The 25,974-nt window shown below is 39.0% G+C and overlaps 2 protein-coding genes across 5 annotated transcripts in view; one reads left to right on the plus strand and one right to left on the minus strand.

Annotated features, from left to right (window-relative positions):
* Window positions 1-6,502: 6,502 nt before the first annotated feature.
* On the minus strand, window positions 6,503-9,447 carry LOC146653905 (uncharacterized). The gene is made up of 2 exons (XM_085380926.1): window positions 9,268-9,447; window positions 6,503-8,635 (listed from the first exon to the last, which is right to left on the minus strand). Exons 1-2 carry the CDS (start codon window positions 9,444-9,446, stop codon window positions 7,396-7,398), a joined length of 1,419 nt encoding a protein of 472 aa, XP_085237052.1. The 5' UTR covers window position 9,447; the 3' UTR covers window positions 6,503-7,395.
* An 8,531-nt stretch (window positions 9,448-17,978) lies between these two features.
* Window positions 17,979-25,974, plus strand: part of gdpd5b (glycerophosphodiester phosphodiesterase domain containing 5b) — a 42,681-nt gene continuing 34,685 nt past the window's right edge. For all 4 annotated transcript variants that reach the window (XR_014914785.1, XR_014914786.1, XR_014914787.1 and 1 more), the window contains exon 1: window positions 17,979-18,358. The gene's annotated coding sequence lies outside the window, so the exon portion shown is untranslated. The remainder of the gene's footprint in view (window positions 18,359-25,974) is intronic.

The raw sequence follows: 25,974 nt of genomic DNA on the forward strand, positions 1-25,974 counted from the left end.
GAGCTGGGACATCCCCCTCTTGAAATCACAGGGTGGGATGAAAGCTGTGCCGACTGAAGTAAGTGCTGGTCCTGGATCAGCGTTAAAACTTTCCCACAAAAGGCTCCTGAATAGAAAATCTGAATCCTGGTCAGTCTTAAGTTTCTGCCTCAGTCCCCTCGGTTTTTAACACTGCTTGCTGACTCAATCTTAAACTCTGGTTTCATCACATGATTGGAGATAAAGATTAAGCTGCCACTGACTGTGAATTAAATGATTGTTTTGCATGCATATAAATACAGTGTTAAAGTTCTTTTTGCACTCTTTGGCATTTGTGTGTATGAGCTTCTCTTCAAGTATGGAACACCACCATGCATCAAAACAGTCTCCGCAGGCAGGATGTTACTCAGAAAGCATTTTTACTCCAGAATAAAAGCTGTAACTTGTTCCCTGGCTGTTGTTAAACTGCTGCTTAACTTCACATGGAAACATCCAGAAAGTTTCATGCAGCAGTATTCATGCCTCCCCAGAAGTTGCAGGAGCCTCAGCCCTACCCCCACACCCACACTGCCACGTCTGTCCAACTCAGCTGCTGATTGCAGGGTAGCTACTAAACGATGGGGGTTGTCTGGAAGACCACTGATGTTTAAAAAAAAAAAAGAAAAGCAGGATCTGCTTTCTTCGGAAAGAAAAGTTTCATAAAACTGCTGAGCCTTTTCTTTAGCACACAGATTAATGTTATTGTTGGTATTGTGATCTCAAAATCGCACATTTACATTCACAAGATTATCTGTCTCCTGTTTCATCTCTGATGTATATAAAGAGACCGAAACCTGCCTCCAGTACAAAGAGAGACATTTCATGCTATAGCTTTACTTATGCAGATAATAAAATATTGATCTGGGTGTCTGACACTGCAGGACTAGGTGTTCTCCAACTAAAGTATTTCCATCTATCTCTTGACCCCCCTCCCAGTGCTTTTCTTTTACTGCTCTCTACAAATTGCCCTGACATGCCAGCTGATGAGTGGCTTGACTTTTTTAGTGATGTGTTGGGGGAGGCATCTAGAACTTTCTATGAAATTTTGAGGGACAAAAAAAGTCCACAACCCACTCATAGCCATGTTTAGAACTCACAAGTACCTGAAGCTGAGTTACATACATGACTACCCAACAAATGAGCTCATTAACAGTTTTTACAACCCACCCCACCCCCATGTTTGTTTGTCCTTCTGAAGGCCCAGGAGTGACAGTTTACACTGAGATTCCTCAGCATGTGCAGACTCGAGTTCAACCAGATGCCAATTAATCGAGACTAAATCATTAAGATAAAAATGCTTTTACTCTCTGCCTTGTGTGGTATAAAGGGACATGCATAAGAAATGATGTGGGAAGGAAACAGTTACCTGCTGTTCCCCTCACAGTGCCTCATCTGTGTGGTCTAAATATACACCACGTGTGTGTACGTGTCTGTGTGAGCATGCAGAAGCTTCCAGAGCTTTTCCCAACCAACATCAAACACACAACTGAATAACTGTGACATAATCACGTTCATCAGATAGAAGATGCCTAACCAACATGATGCAATTTTTCACCATTAGAAAATTAAAAGACCATCTGCAGATTGCGTTTTATAAAAATAAGCAAAAGTAAGGATGCAGGCACGTGCCAGACACGTTTTCTCTTCTGCAGAATCTGATGCAAGGGTGGGAATAGTCTTCAGAGGGTGGAGCAACTCTTACATAACTCCAGGGAAGAATTGCTATTCGAGGACAAGGAGCCTATGCAACAACTGGACGTCATTGCACCAGCCATCAGCAACGACGGCAACTTCTTTGCTTTCTGGAGTTTCTTCAGTAAACTCTTCTCTTGGATAATATATATATATATATATATATATATATATATATATATATATATATATATATATATGGAGGTTGTGAACAGAGTTCAGTCTCTTCAGTCACTCCTGACATCTGTGTTAGTTTATCAAACAAAACAAAACCTAAGAGAGGCTTTCTCAATGGTGAGCTTCCTGTTTATCATTTTAAGATATATGCCTGTTTGGTTTCCTCCAAACGTACTTAATAGGGCCTGAAAATCTGTTTATGGATTCCAATATATACTCCATCCAGGTGGAATAGAGAGAAGAGGAACCTTTTTGTTACAAAAAAAAAAAAGTAATTTACCTAAGAAAAGTAAAAATGCATAAAAAGTTTTCTGCATGATTCAAAGTTCCCACATCAAAGTATAAAGTTTTAAACAATTTCAAGATGATATCCACGCAAACTACTAAAGGTAGGACTCCAAACTGAGAAACACAAAGTTGTCAGTGAAGAACTTAAAGCACAGCTGCAAGAAGATGACGCAAGACCAAAGAAATGTTTCAGCTCAACTGTATGATGTAACTGTGACGGGCCTAAGCTCACGGTCAGTATCAGTGGTTGGGCCTGCTTTTTACATTCTCCTTCTCAGGTCCAGGTTCCTCACTAGTGGTGTGCGGATCGATACTGAAACATCGATTCTTCCGGCTGTATAAATGTGTCGCAGCCCCTGGCGTGCACACTCACAACAATGGCTGAGCGCAAACAGAGTCCTGTGTGGACACGTTGTTGTGGCAACACCACTGACCTTGTCAAACACCTCGGAGTAAATCACATCACAGAATATGATAAGCTTATGTTGAGGCGAACTGAAGAGGAGGACAGGGACAGGTGCTGCTAGGGCGAGACAGACGTCTCTCGCAGAGTCCTTTAGTGCTGCAGGCAGGCAACATGCTCAAATAGCGTACAACGTCAGTTTTTTTTGTTTCTATATGATTATTCTGCATTATTAAGCAATAAAAACAAGTTGTCTAATGTCCTCTAATCATTATGAAGCAATATGGTTATGTTATTATTACAATTACATAATACAATTATATATTGTATTATGAAATGCAATGAAACATTAAGTTTTTGTACAGAGTATCGGTATTGGATCAGTATCGCCGATACCACCCTGAATTTTACTTGGTATCGGATCGGAAAGGAAATCGGTGGTATCGCACATCACTATTCCTCACATCTAATAAAGGACTTCATCTGCTTGGTAGTCTCTATGAGCTGAAATGTCCTTTGTCTTTTGAGCAGTTTTGTTCTTGGTCAGATTTACAACTGTAAAATGGAGTGCTTTTGGAGTGCTTTTTACAGTAAACACCAATCACACATCTTACTGTTGGTATCTTAGTATACTACCGGTCATGTTACAGAACTAAGTTAAACACACATACATTTGATGGTGTGCGTGTATCTTTACATAAATATATTCATAGATATATTCATCATTTCTGGATCCAACTTTTTTTTGGTACAAACAATAATCAAACCTTCAGTTAATGTATAAAATTTGTCAATCAGCCAGTTTAGTCCACTTTTATAAAAATACATACAGGCTTTTTAATCGGTCCTTGGTTTGTAAGTCTGAAATGACTCATATTAATGACAGATAAAAAATTTTTTGCAATCGAATGCTAAATGAGAAAATGATTTAATGATTTTTAAGTAAACTGGAGAGTTACATGAGCTTTTAACTCACCCTGATCTAGAAGTTAAACTTCAGAGCCATCCCCCGATCACTGTAAACTTTTAAAATGATCCACCTGTTCAGCTGCATTAATAGAATTACTGACCCTTTTTTCTCCTGGTGCAAGTCCAGGAAAAAAAAAATTATATATATATACACTGAACAAAAATATAAACGCAACACTTTTGTTTTCGCTCCCATTCCCCATGGGATGGACGTAGAGACCTAAAATTCTATTGTGTGCAGTTACACACAAGTTACACACAAGCACTCATATATATATTCAAATAATTTAAAAAAAATGTTCATTTACCTGTTACTACCACACACCAAATACCGTCGTTGGTACTTGCTGGCTTGTGTAGCCTCTAGGTAACAAAAACTCAACACTGCCCCTAGCATTCTGGAGCACTTCTGTTGTCTTTTGTACATGTTTTGGAGTTTTTACGTGCTTCTGAGTTTTTACGTGTTTTGAAATTTGTACGTGCTTTGTCTGTACGGGCGACCGTAAATATACTTTTATTTATTCACCCCACATACAATAATAAATAAATCATAATACAAAAACCAACTATTCACATTTCAACTTTTACCCTTTTACCCCTTTACCCCCTTTACACCCTGATTGGGACCCACACCCAGTTTCACACCTTGGCTCAGGCGATTAGAGGATCATCAGGGGGTCCTTTTGTCCCTCTGTGGGGGGAAACTCCCACTGAGTTTAAATCTGGGACTCCCCACCATTTGACCTTAGAACTGAAGAAGCTTCTCGGAAGAGAGGTGAAACGTCTTCAAGTAACTTAAAGAAGTCCAGACGCTTTTCTTTGCAAACTCCTTTGATTTCAACTTTTAAATATTTAAATTTTCAGCTTTTTCCTTTTAAACAAATTTAAAGTAAAACAACACAAAACACTGCAAACCACAACACAATTAAATATAAATTAAAATATGAAAACGAAAAGGACATGCATATTCTCTTTCATATGGGCCTGCATGAATAAACTTTCTGAATCCTTTATCAAAATAGTTGTGGATGATTACTATACCTTTGTCCCTGGCTCTCTTTCTCTCTCTTTCCCTCCCGCTCTGTTCCTGTGCTACTGCAAGTGTAACTACCGCCCCTCCCCCCTCTTCCCAGCGCAAAGGCGTGCAGAGTATCCGGTTGTTCAGTCAGATGTCACGGATGACGTTGCAGGTATTTCCGGGTCTAAGTGCTCCTCAAGAAACAACGATGGCGGAGCCAGTGACTTTGTTCAGGATTACCTCCTTCTTTAGCGAAGTACCAATTAGGGTTAAAAAGGGTCTTAATTCCTTCAACTCTAGTAAAGTGGTCAGTGTAACCGTTCTCCCAGGCGGAATTATAAAGGGAAGTGTCCAGGCATCCATGAAAAAGAAGATTTACAATGTTGAGGTGAGCTAGGAGTAAGCTAGCTAGCCGACGATTAAACATGAGATATTCTGTATTCTGATGTATTTCATAAAGCACACACACGTACAGCAATGCTATAACAGTGGAAGTAAACGAAGATGAAAATCTACATAACATGGAGGTTTTGGAGAGTTAGTAATGTTAGCCTAGTACCAGTTATATTAGCCTAGTTAACCTGGTACCAGTACACAGAGCAGCGCTGCAAGTGTTTGTTAGAATGTTTAGAATCAGAATCAGAAAGGGTTTTATTGCCAAATGTTGAGCAGGTTTACAACATCAGGAAGGAAGGAACATCATTAGGGTAAGCATTAACTTTCTTTCAATGTAGGTGCATGTTGAGGGTCAGTCAGTCAGGTTCAGCTCCTGTGAGTGCCCGATTGGCAATGATAAGTGCCATCATATGGCGGCATTGTTGATTTGGGTGGAGAAGAATGTGTCTCGCACTGACGTGTAATGTGTGTGGAAGAGGGTAAAATCATGCAAAGCAGAAGAAATTACTGCCAAGAGAGTGTCTGTGATGACACCCTCAACAACACAAGGTCAGTTATTTATTTAAAATTTGCCCTTTGAATTAATTATAATAATTATTTTCTTAACTTTTTAAAAAGCATTGTGTTTTATATGCTAAAATTATTATTTATTCAGATTACTAAAAGCTTTTTTTTTTTTCAGCTGGAATCGAAAGACCTGTCTCCCAGGAGGACAAGGAATGGGCAGTGGCATCCCTATCGAAATTGCAACGTTTTACTGGGATGGGTTGGATTTTGAGTCCTGAATGCTCTCAGGTACTTTGATATTTACTTTAACATGTGGTATAAATTGTACATGTATGTTAACTCTTGTAAACTACATACAGCAGACTGTTTGCTTCCACTGTCCCCACTTTATTTTTTACATGTATTTTATATACTCTGTACCTGACTTCGTCTATTCTGTGGTCAAAATTTCTTGGTTCCATTAAAACCTTTAAAATCCTTTTGCTTTAAATCTAGGCTAAACCAGCCAAGACATTTGATGAAGTGCTGAGGAACCTGGGATTTCCCCAAGCAGAAGACAAGGCTCGTTATCTCTTGGCATCACTGGCTGTGTCTGACGAAGAGAAGAAACAGATTGAGGAAGCAACAGTTGGGCAAACGAAGAATGCATTGTGGTAAGAAAGTGCTTTGAAATTAATTCTGTTAAGTGTTAAGTAGGAAATTTTAGTTAACTGTGTCTCTTAATTTGTGTTTCTTTATAAAAGGTCAGCATATCGCAAGAAGAGAATCACAGCCAGCAACTTCGGTTTGGTCCTGAGTGCAGTCCAGCGGCGCTCATACCCCCCTTCCTTATTTAAGACTCTGCTTGGACAGTACAACCTGACAGAAGGATCTAAAGTAAGTTGTTAGTAAAAAGGGTCTGTGCATCTAAGAATTCCTTTATGACTAAGTTGTATTTTCATCCCCAAAGGCATGTGATTGGGGGATCCTTCATGAGCCAAAGGCCAAGCAGTTGTACACTGACTGTACTGGTGCAGCTATCAAAGAGTGGGGACTGTTTTTATCTAACAGTGGCCTGCTTGGTGGTTCTCCAGATGGGACTGTCTCTAATGAGTGCATCATTGAGGTGAAATGCCCATGGTCAGCCAGAGCCAAAACTGTATTGGAGGCTGCAGAAAGTAAGGACTTTTTCCTACAGCTGGATGAGGCAAGTGGTTCCCTGGTATTAAAAAAGAATCACAACTACTGGCATCAGATCCAGGGCAACCTCTATCTCACAGGGGCGAAAAGCTGTCACTTTATTGTTTGGACTCCATGTGACTTTTTCATCTTGCATGTGGATAGAGAACAAACTTGGGCTGTTAACATTGAAGCGTTGGAAACGTTCTACCGGGAAGTTTTTTTACCCCATATTTTATCGCAGCTTTGAATTCATATCAGCATGAGTAATTTATCAGTCCAAATGTTTATAGTTAATTTTAAAACTATTTGGAAATTGTACATTTTTTGTCATTGTAACTTTGTAAATATATTCAGATAAATTCTTAAATTATATTAATTTTTGATTTGAAAAAATAAAATGTTTTGGACAAACTGTTCCTGAAAATAAAGAGTAACACATGTATCTGGTATTCTTCATTTTAATTGAAAATGCATAGCAAGAAAACTAGGCAGTAATCAGGAAGCTGGAATGGAATGAAAAATGTAACAAGCCATTGATAAAAACAGAGTAAAACATTATACGAATCACAAATGAGACCATTCTCAATTTGAAACTATGCAACTAAGTTGTTTTTATGTTGTAACATCCTGAGTATACACACAAAACAATCCACTTAGGAGTTATAAATAATAAAAGTAAACTTATTCAACAGTTGTGTTTTCTGGTCCACAAGTAGTTAGAAAATGACACAATGTACTTTTACCTCTGAACTCTCACAGGTATAATTTATTCAATTTCACGGAGAATAGGTGTTTGTAAATTTGTAAGACACACACATGCTTTCAAGATCTTATTAATATTTTTTTTTAACTGATATGGGATGTGATGCAAAATTGAGAAAACTTTCAGTCTTTGAATGGAACGCTCTACATGTATTCTTGCACAGGAAATCTTCCTGTTGTTGTTCACTTCCTCCTGTGTGAATTGTCCGTTGGTGAGGAAGGACGGAATGTTCAGTGAGACCCCTTCTGGTAGGATGTCCCGAATTGTGAAGCCCTTATCTGCAATGACCATGTCACCTGGTTGTAGATGTTGCAGTACTCCACAGTCAGCTGTTATGGCCTTATCTGAGGCACTTCCACCGTACAAGTTGCTTACAAAGGTTATTACACCATTAGGAGCCACACCAATTAGAGCCTTTAGTGTGGTCCGTCCTTTGTACTGGCTGTACAAATGACTTTGTGTGTCAAGTCTCTCTGTGTTACAAACAGAAACTTCCGTGCAGTCAAGCACAATCCTGCAGTTAGGAAATGGTTGGAAGCAATCTGGCAGCGATGTTTGATTCTTGGCTCTCGAGGGAATGTTGTTTTCCAGCATGCCAACATACAAAATGTCATACAGTGCACTAACAATTGTTGTAAAAACATTAGTTACTGTGCCTCTGCTGCAGTTAAACCTTATTGAAAGGTCTTCATGACCAAAATTAAGTTTAAGCTTGATCAGGGTTAGAAATAACTGGTCAATTAGGGGCATCATTTGGACAGTCCAATCAGAATGATATTTAAGATCAAATCTGGAAAGAAGCGCTTCTAAAAACAGGACAGAAGCAGCATCGGGCAATCCAGTATAGTACTGGACCCTTTCAGGATTGTCAGATATTTGACTGAATGAGAAAGTCTGCTTCTGCTTCTCTACTTGTTTTTTAAGTTTTTCATTCTCTATTCTTAGCATGTCATTCTGAATCTCTAGCACCAGAAGACTTTGGGAAGAACTTGTGGAACTTGCAGTATCTGTCTGTGTAGCTGCATTGTTGGAATGATGTGGCTCATCTGATATTTCACTCTGATTTTCACCAATAGCTGGGACCTGCTCTTTTTTCTTCTTTTTTCTAACAGGGTTGTGGTCATCTGGGAACTGAAAAGACTTCCCGTCGTTCCATGCAAATCTTGTTGGCCCCGCAGCTTTTCCTTGAGGGAAGTGCCAACTGCAGACTCTTGAGTTGCAGTTTGGGGTGAAGTTTTCACGTCTGTGGAAGTGTTTAAAAAGACAGAGAGAAATTTCAGATCATACGCTAGCCCTTCATTAGTTATGATTAATACAAAAAAAATAGAGATAAATAATAGAGAGAAGCTTCTTTCATCCAGATGAGAGAAGCTTCAAGAAACTTAAAACTTAAAGAAGTCCAGATGCTTTTCTTACACATCGTTGTACTAATTTGCTTTTAAGCTTACCAGAAAGATAAGTACTGGCAACCTTTGCTAGCTATTTGTTGGTTAGGTCTTTATTTTGGTAATTAACTGGCACATAGGCTGGGGATTGTAATGTATTTTCTTACATAGACATCGCTTTTTGGACGTAATTTTTATTCCTCTGAGCGTCGAAAGCTAACTAAGGTTCATATATATAGCGAAGTGACCCTTAGCTCTCAATCTTTGCTTGGAGAAATAAAAATGACTTCAAAAATGCAACAACGTCTTTGTATTAAAAAAAACACAATAAAATCCATTGTCTATATAAGTACAATTACTCGTAAAAGCCAGTTTGTCTTTTAGTAGCGGGTTTTAATTGTTCATCACTAGCTATATTAGCTAACTAAAGTAAGAGCCCACTAGCTCTTATCTTACAAATTTATTCATTCACTTACGAGTTGTAACATACCTTATCAACTTCAGCCACTTCCTCTTCTCTCTCTTTTCACAAGGAAACCGGTAAAATGACAGATTAGACTGTTGTTTTGAGCCAGATTGGTTAAAACAACCAGGAACACAGCATTGTGTCATATTGAACACAGGAGCGTTTAGACCCGGAAGTAGGATTCGTCGGATTCGTCGCGTCATCACTGAACAACCGGATAGCAGGAAAAAAGTGCGAGAGAGAGGGTGAGAGAAAGAAAAAAAAAACCCACAGCTCGCGATAAGGAGCCGGCTCGCGTCGTTCACTTCAAAGACCCGGCTCTAAGAGCCGTTTCGTTTGCGACCGACACATCACTACAAGCGGTGCGGCTTCGTAGCTTAGCAAAGTCTTACTAAAACATTTGACAGATTTTTGAGCACCGTGTACCACATAAAATCGTTTCGAGGTCAGTAAACACAACCAGAATTCATACATAAGGCACATGGGACTATAAGGGGCACTGTCGATTTTCCGAAAAATTAAAGGATTGATTTTAAGTGTGCCGTATTTTCCAAAAAACACGGTAATAACAACGGCCCGCTAGCATGCTCTACCAGAAAATGTGCTTTGTTGTGTATCTGACGGACGAAAGCTAAACCAGTTTCACACCACTGAAGTTGCAGCATTTTAACAAAGCAATTCTGGTTCATCTGTTTCATTCAACGATCCGCTTTCGCCCTTCTTATTCTCCGTCACCGCCATGCTTTTTCCGCCATGTGTGTATGAAAACAAAGGCACTGCGCATGCGTGTCTTACCCGTATTCTATCGCCATATTTAATTTTCTTATCGTTGCCCAACATTATACCAGTATTATTGTGAATGGTATGATATGGCCCAGCTCTACTTGCATGCTTTGGTCGCATATGAGGTAAATTCTATTAAAAAATTGAGTTTCATGATGTGACTGTGTAGCCACTATTGTTTTAAGGCTTTACAGTCATAATTGGTGACGATCCCAACCCAAGTTCCAAACATTAACCCTAAATTTGTAAATTCCTTTTCAACCAAGCAAACAGAAATAATTTTTTTGTAGGGAAACAGAATACATATCCTATAGGGTTAAATTTAGGGCTAAGGTCATCACCAGTCATGGCTTTCTCTTCAGAGGGCCTATATAGCATGAATATGCCCCCTGGTGGGACAAATGGAATGCTCCCTTAAAACATGACCATTTTGTTTTGTGTGTTATTGTTTTTTACTGTAATAAAAGTAGGAGATTATTTTCAGGTTTGAATTCTTTCTGGAGAAATTACTTTAAATTATTTAAAAATCTTTTTCTTAAAATAAAGGCAATGTACTGAATTGCAATAACGTTATTGCACTTTGGCACTACGGACATTAAAAGAAGATTTGCACAGAGCCATATCCCTTCCCCCCAAGACATGAAGCAGGCATGAAGAAGATCTGGGCCCCAGACATCTAGAGGCCCCCCAGAGCGCAAGAGCACAAGAAGAACTGAGGGCCCTCCACACCCCAGAAGGGACCTGGCCAAGCCACGGGGGTGAGGCCCTGCCAAGCAGCCACTGAGAGTGAGCAATACATACCTGGGCATCCATCCCCAGACACAGAGAACCACCAATACAATGACAGGTGGGGGCATCAGCCACTGGCACGAAGTGTGGTGGGGAGAGCTAGGCCTCCATACCTGGGTGTGGGGGCTGAGATGTACTGAGAGAGGTGCAGTCTAAGACCCAACCTGACGCACAGACACAGACAAACAGGCACACACAGACACAGAGATCCATTCCCACTCTCATGCACACATCCTGGAGCCAGCCACTGACCCTGGTAGGCACCCCTGTTCCCCGAAATCCAGCAAGGCGAGGGAGCCCGGGCCCATCCAGAATGGGGCCCACAGAAGCAGCACCGCCAAGCCCTACAGAGCTTGGGGTGGCCCAGCTGACCCCATTGCAGAGGAAAAAACACCCACCCCAACATTCAGTGAACTCCCACACTACATAAGACAACAGACACCCAGGATGAGTTCATCTTCCATCTCTGTTAGCCTCCGCGCACGCACCCACAACCCACAACCAACAACCCCTGGCGACAAACCAACCAGGACCCAAGGCCCAGCCAGCCCAGCCACTGGCAATCATTTCAAATTTGAAACAAATGCTAATCAGACCCACAGATAAAATGTGTGATGTGAATCAACAACCACTAGATGGCGCAAAAACACAACTTACTACATGACACCATTACACCACTGCAGTTTTTGGCAGCATCCTCAGAAATAAATTGCCAAAGCTGTAGTTGTTGTTATATTTAACTTTTGCCTCTTTTATGCATTTTAATTCATGGGCCAGTTTTTGGAAGTGCTACTGATCTTAACAATAAAACAATAAAACCATCGGGGTTTTATTGTTAGATCATTTTAAAATGATGTAACTGTTAAATCAAAGCCCCATCATCTCATATATTATATCTGTAAGAAAATGGGTATATTCTTACCCAGAACTGCCAAAGGTAACATAGTTTTTTTGTCATGTCTGTGCAGAGAAGTGGGGGAACTGCAGGGTGATGCTCAGAGCAGAGCAGCCATACCGCAACCATATCTCAAACTTGTATCTCATGAAAGGTATCAAGTTGTTTTGAGCCAGAATGAACATTTAGCCTATGTACAATACAATAAGGCAGGGTCATAAAGATACTTGCAAAACAGGTTATTTTTAACTTCATAACTCATCTTTATTAAAGCCTATTTATCAATATAACCAAAAATGTTGGAGATTGCAAAAGCACTGGCACTCATGTTTCGGAACAACACCAGGCTGTGGACACACTTTTACTGTCATATTTTTACTGTAATTTAATTATTAAAATGTCTTCCTAATTTATTTATTTATTTCGTTAGTTATTTGTTGCCAATGTGAAGCCATTAAAAAAATCTGAGCTCTGTTTTTAATCCGTTCTTTATTTACATAATTACCGCATATTATCCCAAATTAATTTTGAGCTTCCCCACACTACTCTTCTTCTCTGATAATTAACTTATTTAGATGTGATAGTGATTGTGGTGCATGTTGCAGACTTTGTTTATTAGTGAATTTTTTAGTTTTAATTTGTAATGAAATCATCTGAATCATTTATAAAACTAATTTAAAAAGCCTAAAACTTACTCTTAAGTAATTATTTTCTCTGCTTTTCTCTGTGTCAAGCTGACCTGGCTGAATGAAGGACTCCATAGTATCATATTCTGTTCTCATACAATCTTTCAGTGCCTGATATACACAACCATATTTTGCACATAATGTTCTGACCGTATTCTGTGACCATGGCAGACAGATAACTTGTCTCTATTTGTATTATTATTATACTTAACCCCACCCCTTTTTTATTGTTATCTTTAAAACTGGTTTGATGTGTCATACATTAATTGTCGTTCAATCTATTCTTTTATTTTGTTTAGGGTTAGTAACTTGCATGCATTATTTACATGCTTTAAACTGTACCTGCTTACATTTAATATTTAGTCTTGCATTATTTATTTTGTTTTATGAATCCAACCTGCATGCTTCTCTGCATTTTAAGCAGCAAAATGTGCTTCGACCTGGAATCAAATACACTATATACAAAATATTTTCCTTACTTTCTTTCATTTTTGATTCATTACATATCATGTATAACCATGCGTACACATGCTATATATAGTTCAGTTCAATTCAGTTTAGTTTTATTGGACTCACTTTTATTTATATAGCACCAAATCACAACAACAGTCACCTCAAGGCCCTTTGTGTACAGTGTTGTGGGAAACTATTTGCCTGCTTCTTGATTTCTTTGTTTTCTGCATATTGGTCACACTTACATGTTTCAGATCATCAGACCCATTTTCATTCTAAACAAAGATAACCTGAATGAATATAAAATGCATGTTTTAAATGAGAAAAAAATAGCTATTCTAACCTGGTCCTGTGTGGGAAAAATAATTGCCCCCCAAAACCAAATAAATAGTTTGAGCACCCTTGGCAATGAGCCTTTCACATCACTGTAGAGGAATTTTGACCTGTTCTTCTTTGCAGAATTGTTTTAATTCAATCGCACTGGACAGTTTTTGAACATGAACAGTCTGTTTAAGGTCAAGCCACAGCATCTCAACCTGATTTGAGTCTGGACTTTGATTAGGCCAAAAGCTTAATTTTGTCTTTTCTTTTTTTAAGCCATTCTGAGCTGGAATTGCTGCTGTGGTTTGGATCATTCTCCTGCTGCAAAACCCAAGTGGGCTTAAACTTTAAACTGATGGCCCGACATTCTCCTTTTGGGCTTTCTGACAGGGAGTAGAGTTCATTGTTCCTTTAATTACATCAGGTCATCCATGACTTGAAGCAGCAAAGCAGCCTCAGACCGTTACAATACCACCACCATATTTAACTGTTTGTATGATGTTCTTTTTTATGAAATGCTGTGTTCGTTTTATGCAGCTGTAACAGGACTCGAAACTTCCAAAACGTTCAGCCTTTGTCTCGTCAGTCCACAGAATATTTTCCCAGAAGTCTTGGTAACCATCAAGTTGTTTTTTTGGAAAATGTGAGATGAGCTTTGAACTTTCCCATGGATGCCAATTTTATTCAGTCTCTTTCTCATTGCTGAATAATGAAGTCGGACATTAACTAAGGCAAGTGAAGCCTGCAGTTCCTTAAATTATATTCTGAGTTCTTTTGTGAACCCCTGGATGAGTAATCAATGCACTCTTGGGGAAATTTTTGTAGACCAGCCATTCATGAGAAGGTTTAGTTTTCCACATTATAATAATTACATGTATAATTAATTAATAATTATAATAGCTCTCACCTGGTTCACAACACCTTAGAAATGGCGTTGTAGCTCGATTGATTGATGTCACTGACTTTGTTTTTCAGCTGTTCTTGACTTTCTTTAGACTATTTCATGAAGTGTTCCTTTTGGAGCTTTTTAAGCCTGCTTTAATTTGTCAAACAAGTTGGCAGCAAACAGGTAAGAGCTTTTTCTATTTACTCAGGTTTAAATTTGTTTGATCTGAAACATATAATTATGCAAAGCTGTGAGTTTGATAGTCAAGGAGTAGCACTTTCTGTCCCAATATTTTTTACATATCAAAACCAAAGGGAAACTGAAAAATCCTCCCAAAAGCATAAACCTTCAAGAGCTGACTGCTGGCTGCCAACGTCAGGAGACACCTCTTGGACTGTGGTTGAATATATGATGAAATCGCTTAAATCCGTCCAATAACTTCATCAGCTCCTCTACAAGATATTTTACTGAGTTGCTGCCATGCTAGCTCCTCTCTGAGTTGATGTGAGAACTATGAAAACATCATACCCAGCTGTGAAATTCCAGCAAACCTACAAAGTCAGAAGAAAGCCGCAGTGTTGGCTTTTTAGTCACTCAGTCTAGACTGTCTGTGCATTTCACCATTTCATCCATATTCAAATCTTTCCTGCTCTTTTCAAATTTTGTCTCATTCTAGTGAGCATCAGTCACAAGCTCTGCCATATTACATAATAATACCTGGAGGGGAGACCCCCACCAGCCATCCTGCCCTTCCTGTCTGTGCATGCTGGCTGGCATTTTAAAATGGGTGGAGTTCAAAAGCATGCACAGCAGCTGGAGCTGCTGACTAATGCCAACCTGTGGTGAGAGGACCAGGGAAGCCCGGGCCAGCCACATCAAATGGGGATTTGTCATAGGATCTCTTGCATCCTCATGCACAGAGGCACATAGAGAGGTAATGTCAAGGTGTGTGTGCCTCTGGTGACTCCATGTATGTGAGTATCCGAGGTGGCTGACAACATGTATCACCAGTGTGTGAATGTGTGTGTGAATGGGTGAATGACTGAATGTAGTGTAAAGCGCTTTGGGGTCCTATGGACTAGAAAAGCGCTATACAAATGGAGGCCATTTACCATGCAGGCCATGTATCTGAATTACTTGTGCCAGCTCTTACTGGAACAGTGGCGCGGCTGCCCCTCTGTTGGTCTTCCATGGTCTCTTGTGTTCTGGGGGCCTCTGGATGTCTGGAGTTTTGATCTCCTCCATACCCGCTTCACACCCTGGAGGACGGGGCTGTGGCCCCCCCACACTCCCTAGCAGATCATTACATGGAGAAACCTTTGGAATGCAAGCATGCTGATCCACACAGGTATGCACACATGGGTATTCACAGACGCGGACTAAAGCTTTCTTGGCTGCTGCCTCAAAGCACACTGTGCGCTGTCTATCTTGCGTGCTGCACAATATCGTTTATTATTTAGTAAATATTGATATCTATGACTAGCTAGTTTATTGTGATGGTGCTTTGTTTTCTCTATTATTATGTTGCTCTTTGTTGTTTGCTGTCTCCTCTGTTTGTTTTTTTTTGTTTGTTTTTTTTTTTTTTTCTCCATACAGGTGACCCAGGAGTTCTTTTTTTTCTCTCTCTCTTCCCCCCCCCTTCTCACCGTCTCTTCTCCCCTTTGGTTTTCTTTCTTTCTCTCCCCCTCTTTCTCTCATTCATTCCCCCTGTCTTATCTATTAAAAAAAAAAAAAAAAAAAAAAAAAAAAAAGACAAAGGATGAACTGAAGCTCTGCCATCACGTAATGTCGCATACTGCTGTTTCTGATGTCATTTAAGGAAAAAAAAAAAAAAAAAAAAAAAAAAAATGAATTACTTGTGCCAGGAAACTAATGTGCTGTTTGACAACCAACACCTACCCTTACCCCATGAGTTCTCCCACCTGACCTTTTCTTTGTCATGTGACACTACATCTGCTCCCGCTGATCATCTCTCTGTGAAAGCAGACTGCATTATTTTTTACTGTTTTATGTAAGATAGCTTCAGCTCTTCATCTCCATTAGCTGAGAATCACTGGCACTGACTGTTTCCTTGGTGATAAACCTGATTTGGTTTAACCACAACTCCCACATCTCTTGACATAAGGAACACCCAAAGTTCAGGCAAAGCAATTAAATGCAACTCATCTTGAAAACGTTTGAAAATTTCAAATGCTCTATCTGCAGATGAGTCATTTCTCCCACTCGTGAACTTCCATTTTCTAAGACAACCAGATCATCACCGTGAGAATAAGTTTTACTTTTATCACAAGAAGCTTTATGTGCAGAGAAATTCTGCATGGTTTCTCCACATGTGGTCAATTTTTGCACATGAGTACTAAACATTTCACAGTGCGTCCAGCGGTCGATCATGAGGGACTGCTGCCATTACATGCTGTCTCTGATTATAACTGCAGATGGTGTTTGTTTGACAGAAATCAATAAATCGCTTTCGTTTGATGAGTCATAGACATGTGTCTGCATATCAAATCTGAACTGAAAAAAAGGCTGAGTGCACAGACAAATGAGTGGTGGATTATTGTGATTTTTCTAAATGAATGTAATCAGATATAATGCTTTCAAGTGGTGCAAGAAGGTACACTGATCCAGAGCCCAAGCAATTTATTCTTGGGCCGATATTTGCTGTTTGTCGATCTGTCAAGATTACTATTTATTATGGCTGATAAATAAAATATTAAAAGTAAAGATGACATGGGAGATATTCAATCATGTTATAAGTGTTAATGCTGAATAAGTTGCCCACTAGAGGGCACTCTGCAAATGTCTTTAGAGCCACAAACACAACAAGCTGCTGATCTGAGCTGTTAGGAAGAGTATAAACTAATACATTAAAAAAAACCAACAAAAAACCCCCCAAACAAACTACAGATAATAAACGTGAGAGAAATGTGTTCATATGGCTGAAAGAAAAAAGTATCAGCTGATATATCGGAATACACACACATGTACACACACACACACACACACACACACACACACACACACACGTAGAAAAATATCTAGTATACACATCCAGAAATGCATATACTATTATATATTGTACATATATTTATTAGTTTCAGATGTAGCCATTCTTGTATTTTGCTTGTTTACATTATTGTATTTTGCACAACTCTGTTGCTTGTGAAGCTCGCACACAAGAATTTCACTCACATGTGCTGTACCAATGTATCTGCACATGTGATGTGACAATAAAAGTGATTTGATTTGATTTGAATACCGAATTTTAAATGACAAAATATTGGCATTGGTATTGGTTTTAAAAGTCCTATAAAACAGAGCTTTAGCTATTCACTTGGTAAAGAGAATCACAGAAAATATGGACATCAAGAAATTGTGTTTAAAATGGAATTTGGCTAAATGGAAAGACATTGTACCTTAATCAGTGACAGCAAAAACAAAACATTTAAAATCTATGCTAAGGCAGTTATGATGTCACGTATAAAGCAGATAAAAAATAATTTCAAGCTCAGATGGCTTTTGTTGCACTTGTCAAACAAAGGTCAGCTTTTGATCAAGATTTCTTAATGTCAGCTTGGTGAATTAGTTATGCAGTTAAGATAACAGATTAAACCAGTGCTCTTTGGTTTATAAACTACTGTATTTGAGTACTGATGCATTCGTGTCGCCTCGAATTTTCGGTTTACATCTCAGCTGATGGTAATGAGGGTACCGTTTGACGTCAGAGGTGTTAGTGCTGAAAGAAATTTATTTCGGCGGCATGATGTGTCCAAATTTAGCAGAAAACTGGTCACTTTTTTTCTTTTTGGTTAATTCAAACAAACTGGAGGGTTTGGGGGCTGTCTTTTTGATGTGTCATGAACGCGCAGGCCGGGAGTAAAGTCAGCCCGGTGACGCCTCCTCACTGTAACAGAGGGCTGGAGATAAAAGGACCGACACTCACTCCTCCCACTAGCCAGTACATTGAATTACTTTGTCGGTGTAAGTATCCGTATTCACGCAGGGGAGGCTGAGTTAACAGAGAAGAGAGGGGGAAAGAAAAACCCGGACGGAGCGGTTCAAAGATAAAGGAGACAGGAGTTATTTTAGCTAGGACATATACCGGTCACAGCGTCCGCACTCAGCCGGCATTTTTCTCCTTAGTTTTCTTGGTGAAACTTCGGCTCCTCATCCGTTACCGCTGGCACGGGGTGTCCCCGTTTGACTGTTGAGTCGGGGGCTTTTTTTTCTTTTTCAAAGGAAAAGAAACTTTTTACACGGAACCTTCGAGCCAGCTGATAACAAATAAAGGCACCCAGAAAGGTGAGTGTATCTATCTTTAACCTGTTTTAGTTTATTTGCAGTTACACACCTCATTAAAATATGTTCCAGAGACTCTTGACCACTAGCCATCAGTCCCGTAACGTGTCGGCGGTTAAATATGAGGCAAGTCAAGTGTCCTTTTTCACATGCAGAGGTTAGAAGTACATGCAGTCCATTAGCTATGACCATGTGCATTTACGCATCACTTACGGCATATTGGGGGATACGCCCATGGTGATGTTTTCCCATTGGAGGGGCTCGAATCATACATCAGCTGCACTCTCTTCATTATCTATTGGACAGTAAGGTTCATAATGCAAGTGGAACTAAGGAAGCTGAACACGGGGTCCTCCATCCATATGCTCAATGTGCGTTTGCTGATGTGTTGTGGACTGCTCTTAGGTTACCACTTGCATAATTCATGGCACTATTATTTTTTTTCTGTTTGGAGAGGATGATTGCTGTTTGGATTTCCCTGGTGTACTACAAGAATACAAGATTACCCTCTAGATTTGTTTTATGAAGCACTTTATCGGAGGAAGTTTATTCATCTTCAGACTTTGTCCATTGGACAGCATCCATTTGGTCAACTGTTAATAACCTTCGTGGCAGCTTTAACACTTCCCCATCTGCTACTAATTACACTTTAGTAAAAAACAAAACAAACTAACACTTTCTGTTCAGAAAGTGTTAACAGATGGTATTTATTTATGTCTCACAGGCTACCTATTACTTTTGAAGGACTTGGAGCTTGCTTAGACGGAGTTTCAGTAAAATCAATGACTGAGACTGAGTAAAGACTTTCAAAGTGACTATGCAAGCTTTTTGGTCTCTTATGGATTAACTGTCTTTGGAGTGGAGTATGCTGATCCTGTATTTTTGAACCTCTATGGGATGGCACAGTGTAGGGGAGCTCCTTTTTTGATGGCAGCCAGAACATTATTTTTATTTATTTCTCTATTACCTTGAGGCAAAGTTATTGCTCCTCTTTCAACTGAGCAAAAGGATTTTAAAGCTATGTGTAAAAATTTAGACATAAATACAATAACCTGTACTGTTGTTTCTTTTGAAATTTTTAAGTATAAAAGGGCAGAGCTGTTTTTTTTTTTCTTTTTCTTCTTTTTTTTTATGTTTAAAGTTTATCAAATGCCTCTCAGCTGACTGTCTCAGGTTTGTCTGGGCGGGGAAAGATATACTTCTTAATAGGGACGTGAAATTTCACATAATTCCCAGGTTGTTTTTCTTCTTCTTTACTTACAAAAAATAAATTTATAAGTTAAAAAAAAAAAAATCAGAGAATGCTTGAAGTCCTTAAATCAAACGTGTGTCTTTCAGTACCTAAGTGCATCAGGGCCCAGTCAATGTGACTGTTAAATCAGCCCCTCCACAGTAGATGCACATATTCGCTGCATTTAGTTACAGTTGGACAGATTATAAAAGTTTCACTATGAGCTGTGTGCAAAAAGGGAGTGATTCACTTTGATTCACACTGGAAGCCATTTGATATGACGTGTTGACCCGAGATCAAAGGAAGCCATATTTGCCGACTTTTAGCGAAATGACCACTGGTCAAGGGAAGTGGGTGGGACTCAAGAAAGCTCTTTCTTTAACTTCCAGGTGAACAATTAAATTGACTACTAATGAGAACCCAGGATACTGCTGGTAGACATATGACTTGGTAGTAGTTGTATCAGTTGATCACCTAGGCAACCAGAACCTTAAATGTCTGCAAGACACCAGCAATCAGCTCCATAGCTGTCTGCAATGAGTGACTGGTTTTGATGTGGAAACAGCTTGATGGTTGGCCACTGGTTGGGGTGGGGGAAAAATCAATACAGCAGCCTATTGTGACATTGTATCAATCCAGATATTGATGTTTTATTAAATATATTTAAATTCTTTAGGAATACTATGAATATCTCTCATGCATCCACCTTGGGATGATCTTAACCATTGCAACTTGTTTTGACTAAATGGTTGCCCAGAGATCAATAGTGTTCCTCACAGATAGTCCTGTTGAGAAGGCAATTGCACAGGTTGCCTGATGAGAGGCAATTGCCAACCGGATCCCACTCAGTTGTGGATTTCTAGCAGTCTGAATCTGTCTTATGGCAGGTTTGAGTGTTATATGGAGGAAAATTTAATTTTGCAGCACAAAAAATAAAACTAAAACCAAAATATTTTTTCTGAAGCTGTAAAAGATTTTTTTTTTTTTTTTTTTTTCCCCCTCTGCCTCCTTCATCAATGTCTGTGGTCACCATGTTGCTGTCAGTTGCTTGTCATTGTTCTGTCTTGTGAACCAGAGTCTAGTTTTATTTATGTAGTATACATTTTCCTTATGAACTGAATTTTAACTGCAAATATTTATTCAATTGTTTGATGCTTCAGGTGACTGATTAACAATGGATGCCAGTTCTGAAAAGTTGTTGGCAGGGTGGCATGTTGGGAAATGTTGCTTGTACTTCCTGAACTTGCACTCTGTGATATGTGAAAAATGTGCACAGATCATCAACTGTGCAACAGTTTGTCTTATATAGTTGTTAGGCTTGTACCTAAATTATTTGAATGTCCGATCTCTAACAGCAGATCTAAAGGCCTGTAGAAACAACATTTTTGCTGGTCGTGGACTGATATTTTATTTCCAGTTTCTCATACAAAGGACATAATATTCTTTATAACATTCCAATAAGGGGAAAACATTTTATCCATCTTTAATGTGCTTTGGAAATGAGACGATGAACTAAATAATTCATTTTAATATATCCAAATGATGACTTTTCCTTTCTCATTTTTCCAACATAAATTACATATTTATATATGACAGCAAATATTCTTACTATTTCCTGGTTTTTATACACAGGGTCTAATTTTAATCCAGTGCCTTACTTTTACAATGAAAGATAAAATGGTCTACTTTACAACTGAAGGTAATCGGTTCAGAAGAACTGGTGACATACTGGGTCTAAGAACAGTGAAGTGTTCATTGCAGTGATTCACTTGTTTACCCTTTTCTTGTGTACACACACACACACACACACACACACACACACACACACACACACACACACACACACACACACAGTTAGTTAGAAATATTTAGAGCTTTTAAAAGAAGCTTTATGTGTTGGAGCTCTGCTCTGTGTAAAGTTGCAGTGAAAAGCTAAACACTTTGTCTGTTTGAGTGTAGTGTTGGTTATATTTCCCTGTCAGAAAATATGCCAAATATCATCAATAGCTGATATGTAGGATGTATTATCTGAAAGCTCCATATATGAGAGAAGAAAGGAAAATGTCATTGGTGCTGTAAAGCTAGAAGGAAACCACATATCAAAGTGTATGCTCTGAACTCATAGTACCCATAGGGAAAAATGTTGTCATTCGTTTACTCACTGAAGCTATAGCAAATGTTTAATGCAAATGTAATAGATAACTAAGTTGGATTAGGATTTAGATTTAGGGGAAAAATGAAACACTGTTTGTACAAAGCTGTATGTGATGATACATCCAGAAGACTATAATTCCCATAGCACTTCATATTGCAACCAATTTTTCCTCAAATTTCTGGGTGTTTTTCCCCAATTGTTGAACAGACTTGCTGTCTGTAATGGAGCAGATGTTGGCAAACCCAAGGGTGGAATTTGTGCTGAAGAGTTTTGAATCTGCTGAGTTGGAAGTTTGAGGTTTTTGCCTGTTGTAGCTTGCTATGGAACTGTAGTTGACTGGTAATAAAAATGTATTTTTTTTTTTTAAACAAGTTTGAAATGCACAAGCATCACAAGAATCTGTAGTTGTTTCCCTTATATTTAGACATGAACATGGTTTGTACCAGCTCTGGATGGTGACATAGTCAGATTACCTATTTAGCAGATTTGCATTTGCAGAAAAGTCAAATCAAGCATTGATATTTGGAATGCAAGTAGCAACATCCTGTTGTTACATGGACATGTCATGAAGCCACTTCATTAACTATAGCAGAAAACTTCTGCTTTCCTACGTGTCATCTTATTTCCGGAGAAAATTTCTCACCATCGTTAAGCTTTGAACATACACAAGTATGGAAGGATCTGTGTAGGTCTCAATAACGGCTTTCTGTGAATTCTCCAACTTCTTGATGGGACTAACTGTGTTTGCATCCTCCAATTCCCAACAGACGAGAAATTAAGACGAGAACTACTCATCAAGTGAATTTTATCCTGGCCTTAACTCCCAGAGGAAGACTGGGGGCTTTGGTGCACCGTCTTTCCTAGTTTACAACTTGAACTCTGTTCAAAGCCCAAAACGGCACGTTATTTTATCAGAGCTGAATGTTCCCCTTGAAAAAGGCAATTGTAGTTTCTTGACGGAAGTCTGTTTTGTCATGTGCAAGCAAAAACAAAATGTACATTTCTTTTCATATCTTTAGTGCCTCAGGTTATCATCTAATCTAAAATTATCATCTAATCTTATTGGCTGAAAACTCAGTTCAGTAGTGTTTTCCATTTATTTCTTGTTGCAAAGTAGTTATGTCACCTATGTTTAATCATCCCAAATTAAAGCAGCTAAATGTTCACCACCATGGCGGCATTGGCTTGCTTGTTCCTGCCTCTCAGCTTCAGATGGCAGTCACAGTGGAGGACAGAGACGGGTGTGATGTCAACACACAGATGGTGGAGAAGGGCCCCGTGCAGACTTACAGATGGCACCTTGATACCACATTGTAGTCCAACTACTTTTTTTTTTTTCTTTTCCTGCTTCCCTGTGGAAAAACAAAGTGACTGAAGAGGTCTGAGTGAACTAAGCTAATTGTGTGGTCTGTACCACCAAACAAGAGTATTATCTCGGCATGGTATGGACATCCTTGTTAGCTGTTTATGTTCCAGGTCACGGTATCAGTTCTGAAACCTTTAAAGTGGTGATACTGCAAGCTGAATAATATTATAAATTGTTAAGAAAAAAAGAAAGCATAAAAGAAATATTCCCAGTAGGGCTGGGCCATATTATACCGTTCACGGTAATACCGGTATAATGTTAGGCAACGATAGGAAAATTAAATATCGCGATAGAATGGGAGTAAAACGCGCATGCGCAGTGCCTTTGTTTTCATACGCACATGGCCGATTGTTGAGTGAAACAGATGAACCAGAATTGGTTTGTAAAAATGGTGCAACTTCCGTGATGTGGAACTGGTTTGGTGTTTGTCCGTCAGATACACAACAAAGCACATTTTTTTGCAGAACATGCAAGCGGCCGTTGTTATTGTCGTATTTGTCGGACTAAGATGCTCTTAAATCTGGGAGTAATCTGGGTCCTAAACTCCGTATACTTCAGGTCAAACAACACTGCAGCATCACTTAGAGTTAAAAACTGTCTAAATTCTTTCATCTTTAATAAAACGATCAGCATTGCTGCTTTACCAGGTGTAACTATAAAGTTTAACTTCCAGGCATCCATGAAAACAAAAGTTATTACATTTAACGGAGTTAGAAGTTAGCAGGAAGCTAGCGGAAGTTAGCTCGCTAGTTTCGCTAGTTACCTAAGCATGATATTGCATGTTCTGACTGAGAGATTTCTGAAAAAAATCAAACGTACAGCTCTGCTATCACTTCCAACATAAATGAAGACAGGAAACTAAACAGCAGTGACGTTTGTAGGGTTACTGAAGTTGGGCTAGCTGGTATATAATGATGTGCTACGTGATCGCTAGCGACACAGCTATGTTAGCATAACATAAACAGTGAAGCTGGAGGACGAACACTAACACTTTTCCACTTATAAAAGTTAACGTGAAGGTTCTTCATGGTTAGAAACAAATGCAATCACATGGCAGGATGCTGTAAACGGACCAAACTTCAGTCAGGTGAACAACTGAGATAATCCATCCACAATACGAGGTTAGTCATTACTATACTGCAACAACATGGGAATAGAGCAGCTGCCAGAGAATTCAACATTAATGAATCAATGGTACAGAAGTGGAGGAAGCAAGAAGAATGAGTTTAATAAAGTTTGATTTATCTGACTGCTTTGTTTCGCTTAATGTGCCTTATAATCCCGTGCACCTTATGGTCCGAAAAATGCGTACTGCACACTGCAGTTTAATGTTGCAAAGCACCTCTTTTTTAACTTCAGTGGATATTATACATGGTTATGCTCAGGATATGTCAGCCCATTTCTACTGGAAATGCCTTTTGGTTAAACTTTCAGCAAGGAATTTGCATTTGCACTGTTACATTTTTATAAAGCTTTAATGTACATAAAAACCAGCTTCTTCTTTAAGTGAAAATAAATGGAAGGTTGTCTTTTTGCGCTAGTAATGTTGTGGAGTTGTATTTTGTCTCGCATCAATTATATCGTCGGTTATATCGTTATCGCAAATTTTCAAATATATATCGTGATAAATATTTTTGGCCATATCGCCCTGCTCTAATTCCCAGGCTGAAAAGTGCTCGTCACAACTGCATGTCTGTTGCCTTTGGCTCCTTTCTCACAGTACATTTCGCAGATGCAGTAAATGGACTATTACCTTATCACTAGGCATTAGAGGAGAGTTATTCAAGGATAACTTTATATATTTTCCTTTTTCATTAATAGGCTCACGGGTCATTTTAATGAATTAATGTTATCTTTGACAGCTGAAACATTCTATTTAATGGAAGCTTCTACATGCTGGGCACAGAACCTTAAAGCCTGGCTTTCATTCAATATCGAAGCTTTGATTAAATCCAGATGAAAGTGAGACTGTAAAGCTGCTTATAAGTCACTCTGCTTCATATAAGATGGGATCCAGATGTCATACACTGCAAGCAAACTTTGACAAAAGAAACAACACGCTCTTGTTCTTTTCCTTTGCCTTTCCCAAAGCATCCTTTGTAGTTCTGCAATTTTGTTGCTGCTTTCTTTCCTTTTTTAAAAACACACAAGCTGTGTTTTTGTAGAGATGTTTTACCTACTTGTTCTTTTCTTGTTCTCTTTTTGAGCCACCAAAATGCTGACACTTTTCTTCAAGTGTAAAGCCACTTTAGTCTAGCTTACATGTTCTCGTTCTCCCCAAGATGCAATATAGTCACTTTAGCTATTCTCTGACTCATTTAGCATACCATCATTATGTTAGCATTACACTGAGTCATGCTTTGTTTTTTACTTATTGGTAGATGTTAGCATGCTAATATGTTAAACTGAGATGGGGAATGTGGTAGATGGTACGTCTACTTGATAGTTGTTAAAAGCATTTCAGCACTTTTCCATTTGCCACATGAAACCACGATATTTAACTTTGAAGTTTGGACTTCTTGTGAATTTTTGTGTGCGTATCCTGGACATAGTCATAAAACTCCATCCTCATAGCTCTTCAGAGCTTGACACTGTTCTGTGGTATTGACCTCCTATTCTGGATGCTTCTCCTCATCCTCGAAACATCTGAAATCACATGCTGTCCTAAGGTTGATGCGAAAGCACAGTGCATGTATACATTAAGCAGACAGGAGTCGGTGTGATCTTTATTTTAATGTGGTAATTATCCAAACCCACAAACAATCAGCTGCCTAATCAGTTGCAAGGCAGATGAGAGGACGGTACTGTCACATCACAACAGGAAGGAGTTCAAATCCTACAAGGTTGACTGAGATGTTTCTTTTCAA

Source organism: Rhamphochromis longiceps, linkage group LG14 (genome assembly GCF_057381845.1).
Source record: "Rhamphochromis longiceps isolate RC_006_pf linkage group LG14, R_longiceps_female_GT1.1, whole genome shotgun sequence".
Classification (NCBI taxonomy): domain Eukaryota; kingdom Metazoa; phylum Chordata; class Actinopteri; order Cichliformes; family Cichlidae; genus Rhamphochromis; species Rhamphochromis longiceps.

Coding starts and splice junctions, on each gene's coding strand:
- LOC146653905 (XM_085380926.1), bottom strand. CDS start 9,446: ATGACGCGACGAATCCGACGAATCCTACTTCCGGGTCTAAACGCTCCT. Junction 8,636..9,267: donor AAGTGGCTGAAGTTGATAAG/GTATGTTACAAC, acceptor ACACTTCCACAG/ACGTGAAAACTTCACCCCAA.